The sequence below is a fragment of the Apus apus genome, chromosome 1 (genome assembly GCF_020740795.1).
Source record: "Apus apus isolate bApuApu2 chromosome 1, bApuApu2.pri.cur, whole genome shotgun sequence".
Lineage (NCBI taxonomy): Eukaryota > Metazoa > Chordata > Aves > Apodiformes > Apodidae > Apus > Apus apus.
Window position 1 is genome coordinate 17,989,315 of NC_067282.1, and position 13,689 is coordinate 18,003,003.

The window sequence follows — 13,689 nt, forward strand, 5'->3', positions numbered from 1 at the left end:
ATAGTTCATTTTGCTGCACAGAGAAAGGTCTGTGTTTATATTTGAGCATAACTAGTTACCGTGGTGAAGACAGTGGGAGATAATTTTTTACTGCATCGTTCTTCAGGTAATTGCTTTTTCTCATAAGAGAGGAAAAGGAGATGTAAAAGAAAACTGTTAATGTGTGGTAGTTTCTAGCCTTTCATTTAATATTTTTTTTAACAATTAAAATTTATGTTATTGCATGCCAAATAATGGTATCTTTTTAGGGACCAGATGCAATATATCATTCTTCATGTGTTACATTTGTGACAAGAGAAGCATTAGAGAGAATTGGCTGCACCAACTACAAAAAGGAAAGTTCAGGCTATTCCTGCAAACATAAATAAAGCTATTTTTATGAGACCATTTTGCATTTTTCATGAGGAAACTTGATATTTTAATATAAAAGGGTTTCTTCTCACTTAATTTTGACAAAACTTATTCAGAATTTCATTTTGTTTACCTTAGGTTTAGATTACAGATTCCCGGTATGCAGTATAGTCCACCCAGGATACCACAAGAAGCAGAAGAAGTCTTTGTTGTAGTTTGTCACATTAATAGTCCAAGTGATTTCTACCTCCAGTTGGTAAGTTAAGAAATAACATCTATTTAAATAAAAATCTGCAGTAACATTTTCCTGTTCAGTTACTTGTAGTCCACAGTAAGTAAGCTACAATTTCTGTTAACTTCTGTCACTTGTTTTAGGATTCCTAGACTTAATAGATGAGATAAATTCCTACAGTCCTAGATTAATCCTAGATTAATTCCAGGAATTCTTGGAATTCCAGAAAGTTAACGGTTTTTGTCAGTTTTGTTACGTGGTTTATTCCTGTGTGGGTTTGTAGTGTTTTACTGTTTAGAGTGGTGATTGAACAGGGCAATACTCATCGATTCTTAGCTCTTTAATTCACTTTGTGTTCCTAACCACTGTTTAATTTGGAGGGGGAAGGTCAGAAGTACATTGCTAGAAAAATGTCCTTTGAAAGAGCCGATATACTTTTTAAAAAAGAACCCCTAGTATGTATGTATGTTTTGTTTTCCTTATTTTAGAGAGAGAGCCTGGATTCTTTAGATCTGCCAAAGAAAATTCAGGAGGTATATAAAAATGAGTATGGGAAAAACCTGGAAATTGTCTGCCCCGTAGAAGGCCAAGCCTGTATTGCAAAACAGGAAGATGGGAATTGGTACAGAGCTCAGATTATAGGTGAGGTATTGATTGTTCCACTCCAAAGCTAGGTTGCATAATCGGAGGTGGTGCTAGGTCAGCGTCATGCAGTGAATGTGAATAGTAACAAACAGCTAATATTTTTAGTAGGCATTGCTAATGTTATAGTCTTTGGCTATTAATTGAGTGGTTTTTGTTTGTTTGGGTTTTTTTAAATAAAGATAAACTGTATACTTAATGTTATATATATTATTGAAATTCTATTATATAATTTTCACTTAATGTTTCAATATTACAGTTTGAACTATAGATTTGTCTGTTATAGCCAGCCTCCAAGTGTAACTCTTGTGGGTCAATAACCGCCCATCTGAAGGGGATGGAGCTGACCTCTGTGTTGCCTGTATGGACAGTGTAGCATGCCTGTATACTGACATGTCTACTTGGCATATATTTAATGTGCCAGTGTCTCATAAAGTGATTAGATGGAAAGGGACCAAAATGCTAACTGTAATTTCAGGAACTTGGAATAGAAGGATCTTAAAAGAACACGGTTTTTGAGTTGGGTTATGGAACATTTGAAAATGTGGTATTTTATGATTATATGGTGTAAATGTGTTTTGCTCTGAAATGTTGGTACTTCAGATAATCTACATCAGATAATCATTTTTTGTTTTAATAACTTGGGTTATTTTTCTTGAAGGGCTGCCAAGTCATCAAGAAGTTATGGTAAAATATGTTGACTTTGGAAATGTTGCTAACTTAACTCTTAAAGACATACGCAGAATAAAAAAGGAGTTTCTCAGCTTTCCAGAACAGGTAAATTAGTGCTTGCCTGGATTAAATTAATGGAATCTCAATGAATGAAAGGGGAAAGAGAGGATTGTTAATGTGCTGAAGTAAATAAAATGTTAAGCAAGTTCCTTTCACATGGGTTTGTGATATGACGTTTGGGTGCACATCGAAAACTCTGTATTTATTTTTTTTTATCATTCCGTTATAAATTAAATCTAATATTACCTTGCAGTGAGGAGGTGGACATGCATTGTGTGTGTTTAATTCAGATACCTTCTTTCACACCATAGTAAGCTAAATTAATTTTTACATTCCTTCATTTTCAAATGATGATCTAATAACTGTCTTTTTTAAAAATTCTATTTTTGTTTGGCTTGTGGCATTTGAAGTTTGGTGTTTTCCTAACTTTGGGTATTGTAGGATTTTTTCCCTTCTGACAAGGAGAAAAACTGACTGGGAAAGGCAATGGCAAGGTATTTTTGTCGAATAAAAAAAATGCACATCAGTAAAAAATAATTATTTTTCTTCAGCTCTTCATTCAGTAGTTCCAGTTGCCAACCATAATGATACTAGAAGTTTTCTTATGTTGATAGGGTTTTTTTTAGCTAGTTGTAGGCACCAGAAATAGTGATTATTTTAGCTACAGCCAGCATCTTTTCCTGGAAATAGGATTTAATTGGTTATATTTTTAGCAAGTGTTTCTGGGAAAAGTTTCAGCCAGAAAATTGAGCCTGTTTTGACAGCAATGGAGGGGAACCATTCTAAAATGGCAACATGCTATTGCTGTTGCAGTGTCTTAATCAGATCAGAGTGGCTACGGGTGAATAAGTGTGTAGGGATTTTTGAGGTGTGTTACCCCATTGTTGCAATTGATTGCTTGTTACTGACAAAATACAAATCCTCTGAAAAATCCATTAGGAGTTTGTCAGCTCTTGAGCACATACCACTAGGTTTCCTCACTTGGATCACAAAGCAGAAGGGGCTAAAGAGATATGGATACAGATGGGTATATGACCACTAAAGAATGGTCTAAAAAAGATTGACCCTGTCAGTTATTCTCCAATTTCAGCATTCTTATGCTGTATAAAGGTGATGGTGAAACACTGGCAAGATGTTTACACTTGAAGTTTAGGTCAGAAATAACAACTTTCTGTGGCTATTAGTTTTAATGCAAGCAATAGGTCAGGAGGCTGTTTCTGTGGTGCTACAGTTTCAAGCCTTTTCCATTTAAAAGAAATTCTAAGGATTAAAAGTTCTTTGAAATATGAATTAACACAAGATTGTAAAACCAAGTGTTTGGAAGCTAAGAGTATTGGAGTGCAGTTGATTGTGCAGATCTATCCTGTTGCATGTAAGCACTGGTAAGTCTTCACTCACGATCACCACATACTGCACTGCCTCAAATGTAAGTTGGTTGTTTAAGAGATTTGACTTAGGCTGTTACAAGGAACATTGGACTTTTTTCAGCCTGTTAATACAGTTTGCAGGCATTTTAATAGACTTGGGTGCTACAGAAGTGTTGGCTAAGACTAGAATGAGCAGTAATTATTGTTGGTTTTGTCATCTGCAGCCCTTTATTTTAATGGTTATTTAACCAGTCAGTCATATTTTCATATTCCTGACTGCCTGTATCCTAAGAATATCTGCATGAACTATTTTTATTTCTGTTGTCTTTATTTCCTTTCTCTACCTTTCCCCCACCTGTGTTACTTGTCTTTCTTTGGTGTGATAAACAAGAAGGAGGAAGCAATAACATTCACAGTTAATTTAAAATTGAGCCATAGCAGTCACCAAAGTTTGCAGTAAAGATGCTAAACAAAAATTGTTTTCATCAAAGTACTTTATTTAATCTGATTTCCTGTGTGTCGCCTAATTAATATCTTTCAAAAATCTGGGAGGAATTTTCTGACACAGGCGCTGTGGTACTCTAATATCTCTGTGTTTAGTCCTTCAAACTGCTACAATGGTGAAGTCATGTTAATATAAGAGACTTTGAATCTGGGTTACTACATCATGATAAGCAAGCTTTATTACCTCTCTGCAGTAACCTTTCCTGATCTCTGCAGCCACTTCTGTGCCTAACCCTAAAGGGAGGCAAAGAGAAGCTCCTGCTTCAGCAAGGATGTATCTGTTTGAGCTTCATGCTCAGCTACCAGTGGGGAGGGGGGGACATCTTAAATAAAATCAAACAGTGATAATGTGGAACCAGAAGCTGTCTTGCTGTCCTGCAAGAGTGCAAAACAAAGGCTAGAATGTGGCTATAATGAGAAGGGCTTGACAGGTGTCGTAGTATTGTCATTTGAGTTTTTCTTTAGGCCATCAGGTGCAAGCTGGCTCGCATCAGACCTTATAAGGAGGCAAATGAGTGGAGCAGAAAAGCCAAGGCAAGATTTGAAGAAATGACTGAAGATAAATTTATGCTGTGTTCAGTTGTTGGTAAGTTATCAAGAGTGTATTACTTTATATTTAAATATTACTAAATAAACTAAAACGTAGAAACATGCACTTTTGTATTTTAAATAGTATTTATTTGAAATGCATATGTTCATACTTTTGACTGGAGTAAGAATATCTAAACATGAACTAATTGGAGGAGATACAATAGATAACAGACAGAAACTCTGTTTATGTCTTCTCTTACACCAGCCCTAGATAATGTAAACATCCTGGTTTATTAAGATGGGCTTGTTTCCAAAAGCACTAGCTGTCCTTGACTCTTCCTAACTTCATTGGTAGCTGGGAGGGTGATTGTTGCTTCTGTAAAACATTGCAAAAACTACAAAAAGAAATCAGATAACACATACATGAGTTGTAGGATTTTTCTCAATACCATTTATTATTAGTGTGTAGCTAGTTAGTTATTTTTCTACACCTGTGGAATGCTGATTTGGAACCCATCTAATAAATGAAATTACATGTAGCAGTTGGGTTCTTTGTACAAAAATATTTTGTAATAGTTTATGCATTATATGTTAATCTATAGATATGTGCAATGCTGGGCCTCTACGTATTGCTGAGGTTAGACAACATTATTTTATAAATCAAATGTAATTTTACAGAATTCTGTCCCTTGCTACCATTTGCCATGTCTGCAAAACTGCAAATAGCCTTTATATTGTCATTGATGGGCACTAATTATGTTTATATTATTTATTCACAGAAATTTTAGATAATAACATTGTATCTGTTGAACTCTTTGACTCTGCTGTTCATGGAGGAAGCCGTAGTATTAATTGCCAACTAGTTAAAGAAGACCTAGCATCCTACACACATGGGTAAATACACTGTGAATAACTTAAAAGTATTTAGAAATACTTGAATTTGTATAATAAAATTACTGGCTTTAGTATGTCTCCAGTGGCTGGAATTTACCACATTTGTGATAAATTCATTACAAATCAGATTAATCAAGTCAGTTACAGAGTGTAACTCTGCAGTTTGGCATAGTTGAATTCTCAAGCTAAATCTTAACTAACGCAAATTACTGAAATTGATTCAAAGGTTGGAGATGAAATTTTGCATCTTGCTTGTAATGTGCTTGAGTGCCAAATCTTCCCAAACTGGTTATCATGAAGGTTCTCATTCCCTTCTAGTAAGAAAAGAAATAAACACTGTATGTTTAACTTGCACCTAAGGTAAGTCATGTCTTTGGAAGGTCTGTTCCTAGAAAATAAATAAATAAGTAGCTGTGACAGAAGAATTGGGAAGCCTGCAGTGTGAGCAGAGGCTGCTGAGATGACACTGCTGCATTTAATTTGTTAGCTTTTAAGAAAGGTCATCATGGGCTTTATTAATGGAAAACAATGATTATTCTTTCATGAATTATTTTTGAATACTAATTAAAATATTGTTAAATAGAAGGTGTTGATTCCAAAAGGGAATTTCTGAATTGGCTTTTTCAGGAGAAGGCAAATAAGTGGATTTTCATTTCTTTGCTCAGAAATACAGCAAAACCCTAGTAACACTTCTCTGGTACCAGCCACAATTTTTAATAGGATTTTTGTATAGTTAAGGAGCTTTATTTAAACCTATTTAAAGCTGAATTATTTTGTCACTGTCAGTAGGGCATTTTGTTGGGTTGCAGATACACTTAGATGCCTGCTTATGACCTGCAAACAAGTGGATACTTTACATTGATATAAGTTGCTGTGTAACTGTACTAAGATGGATTTTTCAGTTGCTCACTTACTCCACCTTCTTTACTTGGACTGGGAAGAAAACAGAGGAAATACAAGCAAGAAAACTCATGGGTCAAAATAAAGACAATTAAATCACTTACTAAGTACTGTTGTGGGCAAAACAGACTGCATTTAAATTGCTTCATTACTAGTTAGCATAAATATTTAATTACTGATTCAGGTATTTGGACACAAAAGACTAACATTAATAGTTCCTATCCTCCCTGTTTTCAAAGTTCAACTTCACTCCAGGCACCTCTCCTCCTCTTTCCACCCTCCAGTTACACTTGGTCCCTTCAGTGAGGCAGAGAGGAACGCAGCTGGTTGGGATGAGGACGCAGCAATACTCGATGCTGCTTCTTCCTGTATTACTTCCTGTGTTCCAGCATGGTCCCTCTGCAGGCCTCAGGACCTTCAGGAGTGTGCCTCTTCCTCCATAAAATACCATCTGCTCCAAAATAACTGCCATTTCTCTTCAGTTCCCTCCTCTTCCTGGTGTGTTCTGCTCTTCATTAAATTAGGGGTGCCACTGGCTTCAGTGAAGGGCTCACCCATGTCTTGTGGAGGGTCTTCTGCAGAGGTGGCTGAAACAGGCTGTGTCTGCCACAGGTCAGCACCTGGAGCCTCTTGTCTCAGAGGTCACTCCTGCAGCCCCTCTGCCCAGCTACCAAAAACTTGCCATTCATACCCAGTGCACTGTGTCTTTCAGTTGGAATGATGATGTTTCCATTTTGAGGGGGACCAAGGGGCTTGTTTTGTGGGGGGTCTTAAGGAGTTTTGGCTTGCTTTGTTTTCCAGTGCACATACCTCTTTAACCCTCCGGAACTCTTTGGTCAAAATTTCTTTTTCTCACTGAATTTCTTATTTGAGAAGATGACTGTCTGCAAAAAGGCAAGAGATTGGTGAATAATTTAAAACTTTCTTCGGGTCATTTAGAATCACATTTGGGTTATGATTATTTTTTCATTTTTAATGCTGTTCAGGGCTACCCGGGCCAGCTCTAAACTGCAGTCTAAGACAGTGTAAGCAGGAGAGCACAGCACTCCACTGAAGGTGACTTTTTGACAAGCAAACATCAGAGTACTCTTGCATTGGGATAGGAAGTAGTCCATACTTGCTTGGAAGAAACCTTTAGTCTGAAGTTCCTTCTAAATCAGTTGTTTTTTCTGATGGATCTGCAGTGATAATGCTATCCTGGAGTTACTAGAGAGGGGGTGGGAAGAAGTGTAACATGTCCCTCCCTGGCAGATTGGCTCTGTCCATTTCATAGTCCAGACTAGTTGTATGCAGGGTAGGCATGTTTATAAGCTATTGCGTTCGTTTCTTTCTTGGTTCTACAAGTTAGCTGTTCTACCCAGCAGTTTCCAAATACCTGCATCAGGAAAGCTTGCAAAATAATTGTGTATCAGTAGGTAGTGGATGATTCAACACTTGACAGGATTTTCTCTGACAGAACATTTTGTGTCCTTGTCAGGAAGGAGAAGATAGGTGATAGATCTCTGAAAATAGAAAAGAGTTTCTTCATGGAGGCCCAGAAATGGTCAGCTGTTAAACTCACACTTGCTGTCTGCTTCAGTCAGCAATCACAGAGTAATAGGTAGTTTGGGTTGAAAGGAACCTTTAAAGGTCATCTAGTCCAACCCTCCTGCAATGACCCAGGCCATCTTCAACTGTATCAGGTTGCTCAGAGCCCCATCTAACCTGGCCATAAATGTTTCCAGGGATGAGGTATCAACCACCTCTGTGGGCAGCCTGTCCCAGTGTTTCACCACCATCACTGTAAAAAAGTTTTCCTTATATTTTGTCTGAATCTACCTTCTTTTAGTTTAAAACTATTACTCCTTGTCCTGTCACAACAGACCCTGGCAAATAGTTTGTCCCCATCTTTCTTTAAATGTTGCAAGTGTTGTTTACAAGAATCCAGTTCTTTTACATTGACACGATTTTTTTCCAAGCTGCAGTCTCTTAGGTCTCTAGTTGGCACAGTTCACACACACTTGTATTAAGCTGGGCTGTGGCTCAGAATGCACACCAGCCAACTCTTGATTGTTGTTGGAGTTCATTGTATCCAGTTCACACAATTTAAACAAGTTTCATCAAGGTATTCTAGTGACTGTACTTGATTCAGTACACTACTTAAGAAAGTCCTAGCTTTAGTTGTCTTGTATTTGTTCTTTAGGCTAGGAGGGTAAATGTTTCACTAATGTTAATATTCTTTACTTCTGAAAGAAATATTTACACATCTCAGAAGTTGAATGTTGCAGCTTTCACTCAGAGCCAACATTGATTTCCAGAAGCATGATTTTAGTAATTTAATGGTCTTTTAAGCCAAACATGAACATTAACGTTCAGTAGTCCATTTGTGTCAGGCTTGCTTTTCTGCTGGCAGCCGATACTGTGCAGTGCTTTCATTTGTTGGTAGAACGTGCAAGGTTAACCTTCTGAAGGAGAATACAGTTAAGTTACTATCTTGAGTGTCTTGGTAGTAGCATTTAGAAATGTTTTTCGTTTGTTTGGAATTTTTTCTGCTTTTCTAAGTTATTATTTTTCAGTCTTCACATGGATTCCTGTCATGTTGAACTGTGATTATTGAGCTCTTTTTCACGTTGTTTGCCATGTGTTTAAACTTTTCATTCTGATTGCTTTATGCTCTTTACAGATACATTGGAAGTGCTGTTTTAAGGCCTAATGAAATATGGGATGCTCCTCTAGAACAAATTCCTGAAACCTCCGAAACTTCAGAACCTACAGGCGTGGAATCTGTGGATGAAGGAGATGTCAAATCACTTCATAAAAAAGAACTAGAAGGAAGAGTTAGTCACGTTGTGTCTCCTGGTAAAATTTTTATTCAGTGGCTGTCATCAGAAAGTACACTGAAAAGGTACTAAAACTTTTCTTGAGTTAAGGCATTTTTATTATAAACTGATGAAGTATGGTTAGAACAAACTGATCGAGGCCTGATGAATGCAACAGTGTCCAGAAAGGTCTTTCTGTTCTTTCTTATCCCCATTCGTTCATTAGTGATCTTGGTAAATAATACGGGTATCCTAAGTCATGGAACTTCAAGTCATTTTTTTCAATGTTATTCTAACATGCTGTTAGAAAAGTTTAAAGGCAATTTCTAGCCATAGTGTGTCAGCCTTCCTTTGGTAGTTATATAGGTAACGTTTAGGTAATGGTACGTACTGTTTGAAGACAGCTAAGTGGAAATATCATTGCTTAGTGCAGGTTGCTTATTTGTGCTCTTTTCTCCTTTCATTTTTGTACCTTCTTGCATGTAGCTGCCTAGGCACCCATTGAATTGGTCATGACACCAAAAGTACCATACTGTTATATTTTTGAGAAAAAATAGTGTAGCTTTCAAATAGTGCTATGCAGAAGGGTCAGGATTGCTCAGATTAGTTCTATTTAAGAACACATTACAGTCTTACAGAGTTTTAATCAGTGTATGTGTCTTGAAGCTTCATTTAACGTATATCTAACATGTCATGAAGAAGAGCTGCAATACCACGTGTCTGTTAAAACAGTTGATAAAACTTTACTATATGCTAATTAAGCAGTAATGGACTAAATAAACACTTTCTTCATGGGATAAAATTTTACCAATAGAAAAGTGTTTTTTCTTAATGTTAGTTTACAGAAGAAGATGGCTGCCATCTACAACAAATCCCAGCCACAGTCCGTGAAGTGGGAAAGTGGAATGCACTGTGCTGTTTATATACATGATTTGGAACAGTGGCAGAGAGGTCAAATAAGCAAGATTGTCTCTGAAAGAAGTGCAGAGGTAAACCTGTTATCGTAAGAGGGTTCATACTTAAAAATATTTGTAAGCATTCACTGTTGAAAATAATGTCAAGTCTTTGGTTCTTCTGTGTTAGTATTTATTCTTAGAGCCTTTTGCTTTTGTTGAGTTGCAGTTACGTTGTACATTGCTGCAAGATGTCCTAAAGCTCACTTGCTTTCAGCAGGGAACCTTTTGATGAAGGTTCCTGAGGGTGACTTTGTGTATGTTTACACTACACTTTTGAACATAGCACAGATTCTCAAGCTATAACCTAACAGTTCAGCTGAGATTCCAGCAGCTGTGTGTACCTGAGGGTCGTGTTAATTCAAACCTAATGATCCTTTCTAGAAGATGGAGCTGGTTGTACTGGGTGCAGTGGCACAGGAACATATGTAGTCATTCTGTTGTTTGAACCTTAAACTGGTGATGATGCCCTGTGCTATGTAGGTGTAACATTTTCCACAGTAGTTTCTCATACTGTGATGCTTTGAACGTCTGTTTTGTACTCATTTGAAAAAAGCAAAAAGGCATTTTGTGGATAGATAACTACTTACCGCAAGTGTGTCTTTTTAAAAATCATACAGATAACCCTCAACTGGTTTATCATGAGTTCTATCCACCATCAGGTTATGCCCATGGGTCTCAGTAGGAAGCAGAAGCAGGATATTCTATACTTCTGATTTGCATTGTCTGCCTTCTAAGGCTAAGAGCCCTCAAACACCTATTTAACCATGTCAGAATAAAAAGCAAGGGGGGAGGGGAGCTATTTTGCCATTTCTGGGTTTGCAGACATAACTGAAGCAGGAGGAAATAAATGTTCTTACTCAAGTAGCAGCCTCTGTGAAGTTGTTTAGTCACTTTTGAGCACATCTGTGTGTTTTGTCCTCTTGGCACACTCTGGCGGTCATTTGCCTCCAGCCATGGAGTAGGTCAAATGCTGGTAACATTTGCTTGAATATTCAGCCATGCTTTGAATTATCATTTGTTACAGATAAAACTAAGAAGGTGGAGTTTTTCCTGCTTCATTGTGTTTCTTGTCTGTAACAGGTGCTACTTTATGATTCTGGAGCTGAAAAAACAGTGGATATCAGCTGTCTAAGAAAACTTCAGGAAAATATGAAGAAAATTAGGACATTGGGAGTAGAATGTTTCTTGGCAGATATAAGGTAGCCTTTTCATTATACTGACTAGTAGTATTAGAAACCTGATCATGACATAACTTAATATTTTCCTGTGTTAGCACTGATAATGTAAGATTTGCATAGAGTTTGCTTTTTGAATAAAGAATAAATGGGATGGCAACTGTGATTAGTTTTATAAGGAGTTTTTTTCTAAGAGTTACATTACGTACCAGTAAAGAAGAAAACTGTGCTATAGAAAGAAAGGATGAGTTATAAAATACTGAACAGATGATAGAGGTTTTTCTGATTTCACTGAAGACCTCTCTTTTCTAGACTGTAAAAAAGAGAGAATCGGGGGATTCTCCCATGCATTTGTTGGTGTGCTGTCTATACTGTGAGGAAAAAATAATCATGTTTGTAATACCTATTGCCTGAATTAATATAGAAAGTGCAATTTGCAGACAAAGTATGGAATTGCCCTTACTCTGCTAAGACAGGTGTCATAATTCTGGAACACATGATCCTCCTAAGTTTTGAAGTTTTGGGGTTATATTCTTTAATTCTTCCTGTCATATAGATCCAGAGATGGATGACCATTTATTTTTACTCTTTAACTGTAATGGAGATTGTTTTTTCCCTGATGGTTCAAGCATTCAAAAAAAATCAGTAAAGGGAAAGGTTTGTGCTAAAGCTCAAGAGATGAGAACTTCTCTTGTACTAAAGGAGATCATAATTTGTTCTGTTAGGCCAACAGGTGGAAGCACGCAGTGGACAGCAACAGTGTGTGAATGCTTATCCTATTACCTAACTGGGGCACAAGTAAAAGTGATCGTACAGGTTCGTAATCAAAACCAGTGGTATTTGTGAAACTTTTGTCAGCTTGTCTGTTAGTTTAATTTTTTTCCCCTAATATTTTCACTCTTCAAAAAAGTCCTGAGTGAAACCTACTTAAATTGATGTTTGCTGTAGGGAAAAAGATGCTTTTTCTTTTTTTCTGCTTTATTTTATTTTTTTACTGGGGTATTAGAGCAGTTTGGCCACCTAGAATGAACACAGTCTTAGATATATTTAGTTAGTGAAGAAGAATGTATCTTTGGGATTTAATAGATGTTGACAGCTTTTATTGCTAGGTGAGTAAGAGGCACATGTTTTTGATGAGAATAATTTCAGCAGCTGCTGTATTAGTTTTCAAGCCTCAGGAGCAGAAAGAACTAGTCCAGTGCTTTACATCATTAATGATTGACTTCTAGCACTGGTTAAAACTGAACTATTACAAGGTATTTATTACTTTAGTGTCTATTAATTTAGCAGCTGCCAGTGAGGTTTTACAGTATGTCTGGAAATAAAAGTGCTGATGAGCACAGTGATTTGAGTGTCTTTTCCTCTAACAAGAGCTTTAAAACATGCAGATGTAGGCACTTCAGGGCATGCTCTGGTGGCCAAGGTTGTGGGGTTTTTTGTGGGTGGTGGAGTGTGTCGTTGGCTGTGGTTGGTTGGAATTTTTTTCTGCTGATGGCTGTACTTGATGATTTCAGGGGTCCTTTCTAACATGACAGTTCAGTGATTTAAACAAGTATTTGGCAGTTCATTAAAAAAAAAAAAATTAAAAAAGCAAGGGTTTTTTCTGCTACTTTTTTGTACTATGTTTAGGAGAGTTGGTAAATTATGGGGACTGTGACATAGATTAAATAAATCTTGTGTCTTCTGATGCAGGCATCAGTTGTTCAACAGTGTCTGATTTGCAGTCAGTAGCAGTAAAGTGAAAAATATGCCAGTAGTTCACAGGAAATGCATGTTGGAATGTGTTGTCCAGCTCTCATTTTTTTCCAGGAAAGTGACGTGGCTTGTGCATTGCCTGTGAAAATTTTTTGCAGAGGTGAAACGGGAGAAGTGATGGATGTTTCAGAACACCTTATTCAGAAGGGATTGGCTTTTAGAAACAGAAGGTTTGGATACTTTTATATTCTTTTAGACTCTCATATTCACATTGTGATAAGCTAATAAGCACAATAAAAATTTGGCTTGTCTTCTACATAATATGTAGCAAGAGAACTCCATCTCTAGTGAACTTACCTGAGTATAACGTTATTCATTGTATCCATTACACTTCTCAGCTCTCTTAAGTTGATATATGAGATACTTGACAATATTCTAACAAGCATGTGCCATCTCTGTGTGTTTTGGTTTTTTACTTCTGTTTTATTCTTTCGCACTTTTAAAGTTCTTCATCAGTTAACATGTCTGTGTGATTTGATTGATAGAATTGATAAAGCTGATGTGGCTTGCTCAATCTCCAAGGAACATCTTAAAGTGCAGTTAAAGCAGGAGAGCACACGACTGGATGGTTGCAATTCAGTGACTGCATGTGCAAAAACCAGTGCTGCTCCGGAGCAAAACATCACTGTTTCAGAGAGTGAACAAAAATCAAGTGAAACGTACAAGGCACTGCTTCATTCAGGAATGGATGAGATATATAAACCTCCCCTTATACCTGAAGAAAAGGTTTTTCAAGCTGTAGTGAGTTGCGTTGGACATGATGGAACTATTTATATAATACCAAAATCTTACGGTAAGATGACACGGAAGAAAATACGTTTACGTCTATGAATCTGCATAGCTTTGGTGTAT

The 13,689-nt window shown here is 36.9% G+C and overlaps 1 protein-coding gene across 1 annotated transcript in view; it reads left to right on the plus strand.

Moving 5' to 3' along the window:
- Positions 1-13,689, plus strand: part of RNF17 (ring finger protein 17) — a 47,034-nt gene that overhangs the window by 21,673 nt on the left and 11,672 nt on the right. Inside the window, exons 17-27 of the mRNA XM_051608240.1 lie at positions 490-607; positions 1,072-1,225; positions 1,887-2,002; positions 4,294-4,414; positions 5,139-5,253; positions 8,816-9,037; positions 9,790-9,940; positions 10,988-11,106; positions 11,808-11,898; positions 12,892-13,007; positions 13,323-13,630. Coding sequence (XP_051464200.1) covers positions 490-607; positions 1,072-1,225; positions 1,887-2,002; positions 4,294-4,414; positions 5,139-5,253; positions 8,816-9,037; positions 9,790-9,940; positions 10,988-11,106; positions 11,808-11,898; positions 12,892-13,007; positions 13,323-13,630 — 1,631 coding nt within the window. The remainder of the gene's footprint in view (positions 1-489; positions 608-1,071; positions 1,226-1,886; positions 2,003-4,293; positions 4,415-5,138; positions 5,254-8,815; positions 9,038-9,789; positions 9,941-10,987; positions 11,107-11,807; positions 11,899-12,891; positions 13,008-13,322; positions 13,631-13,689) is intronic.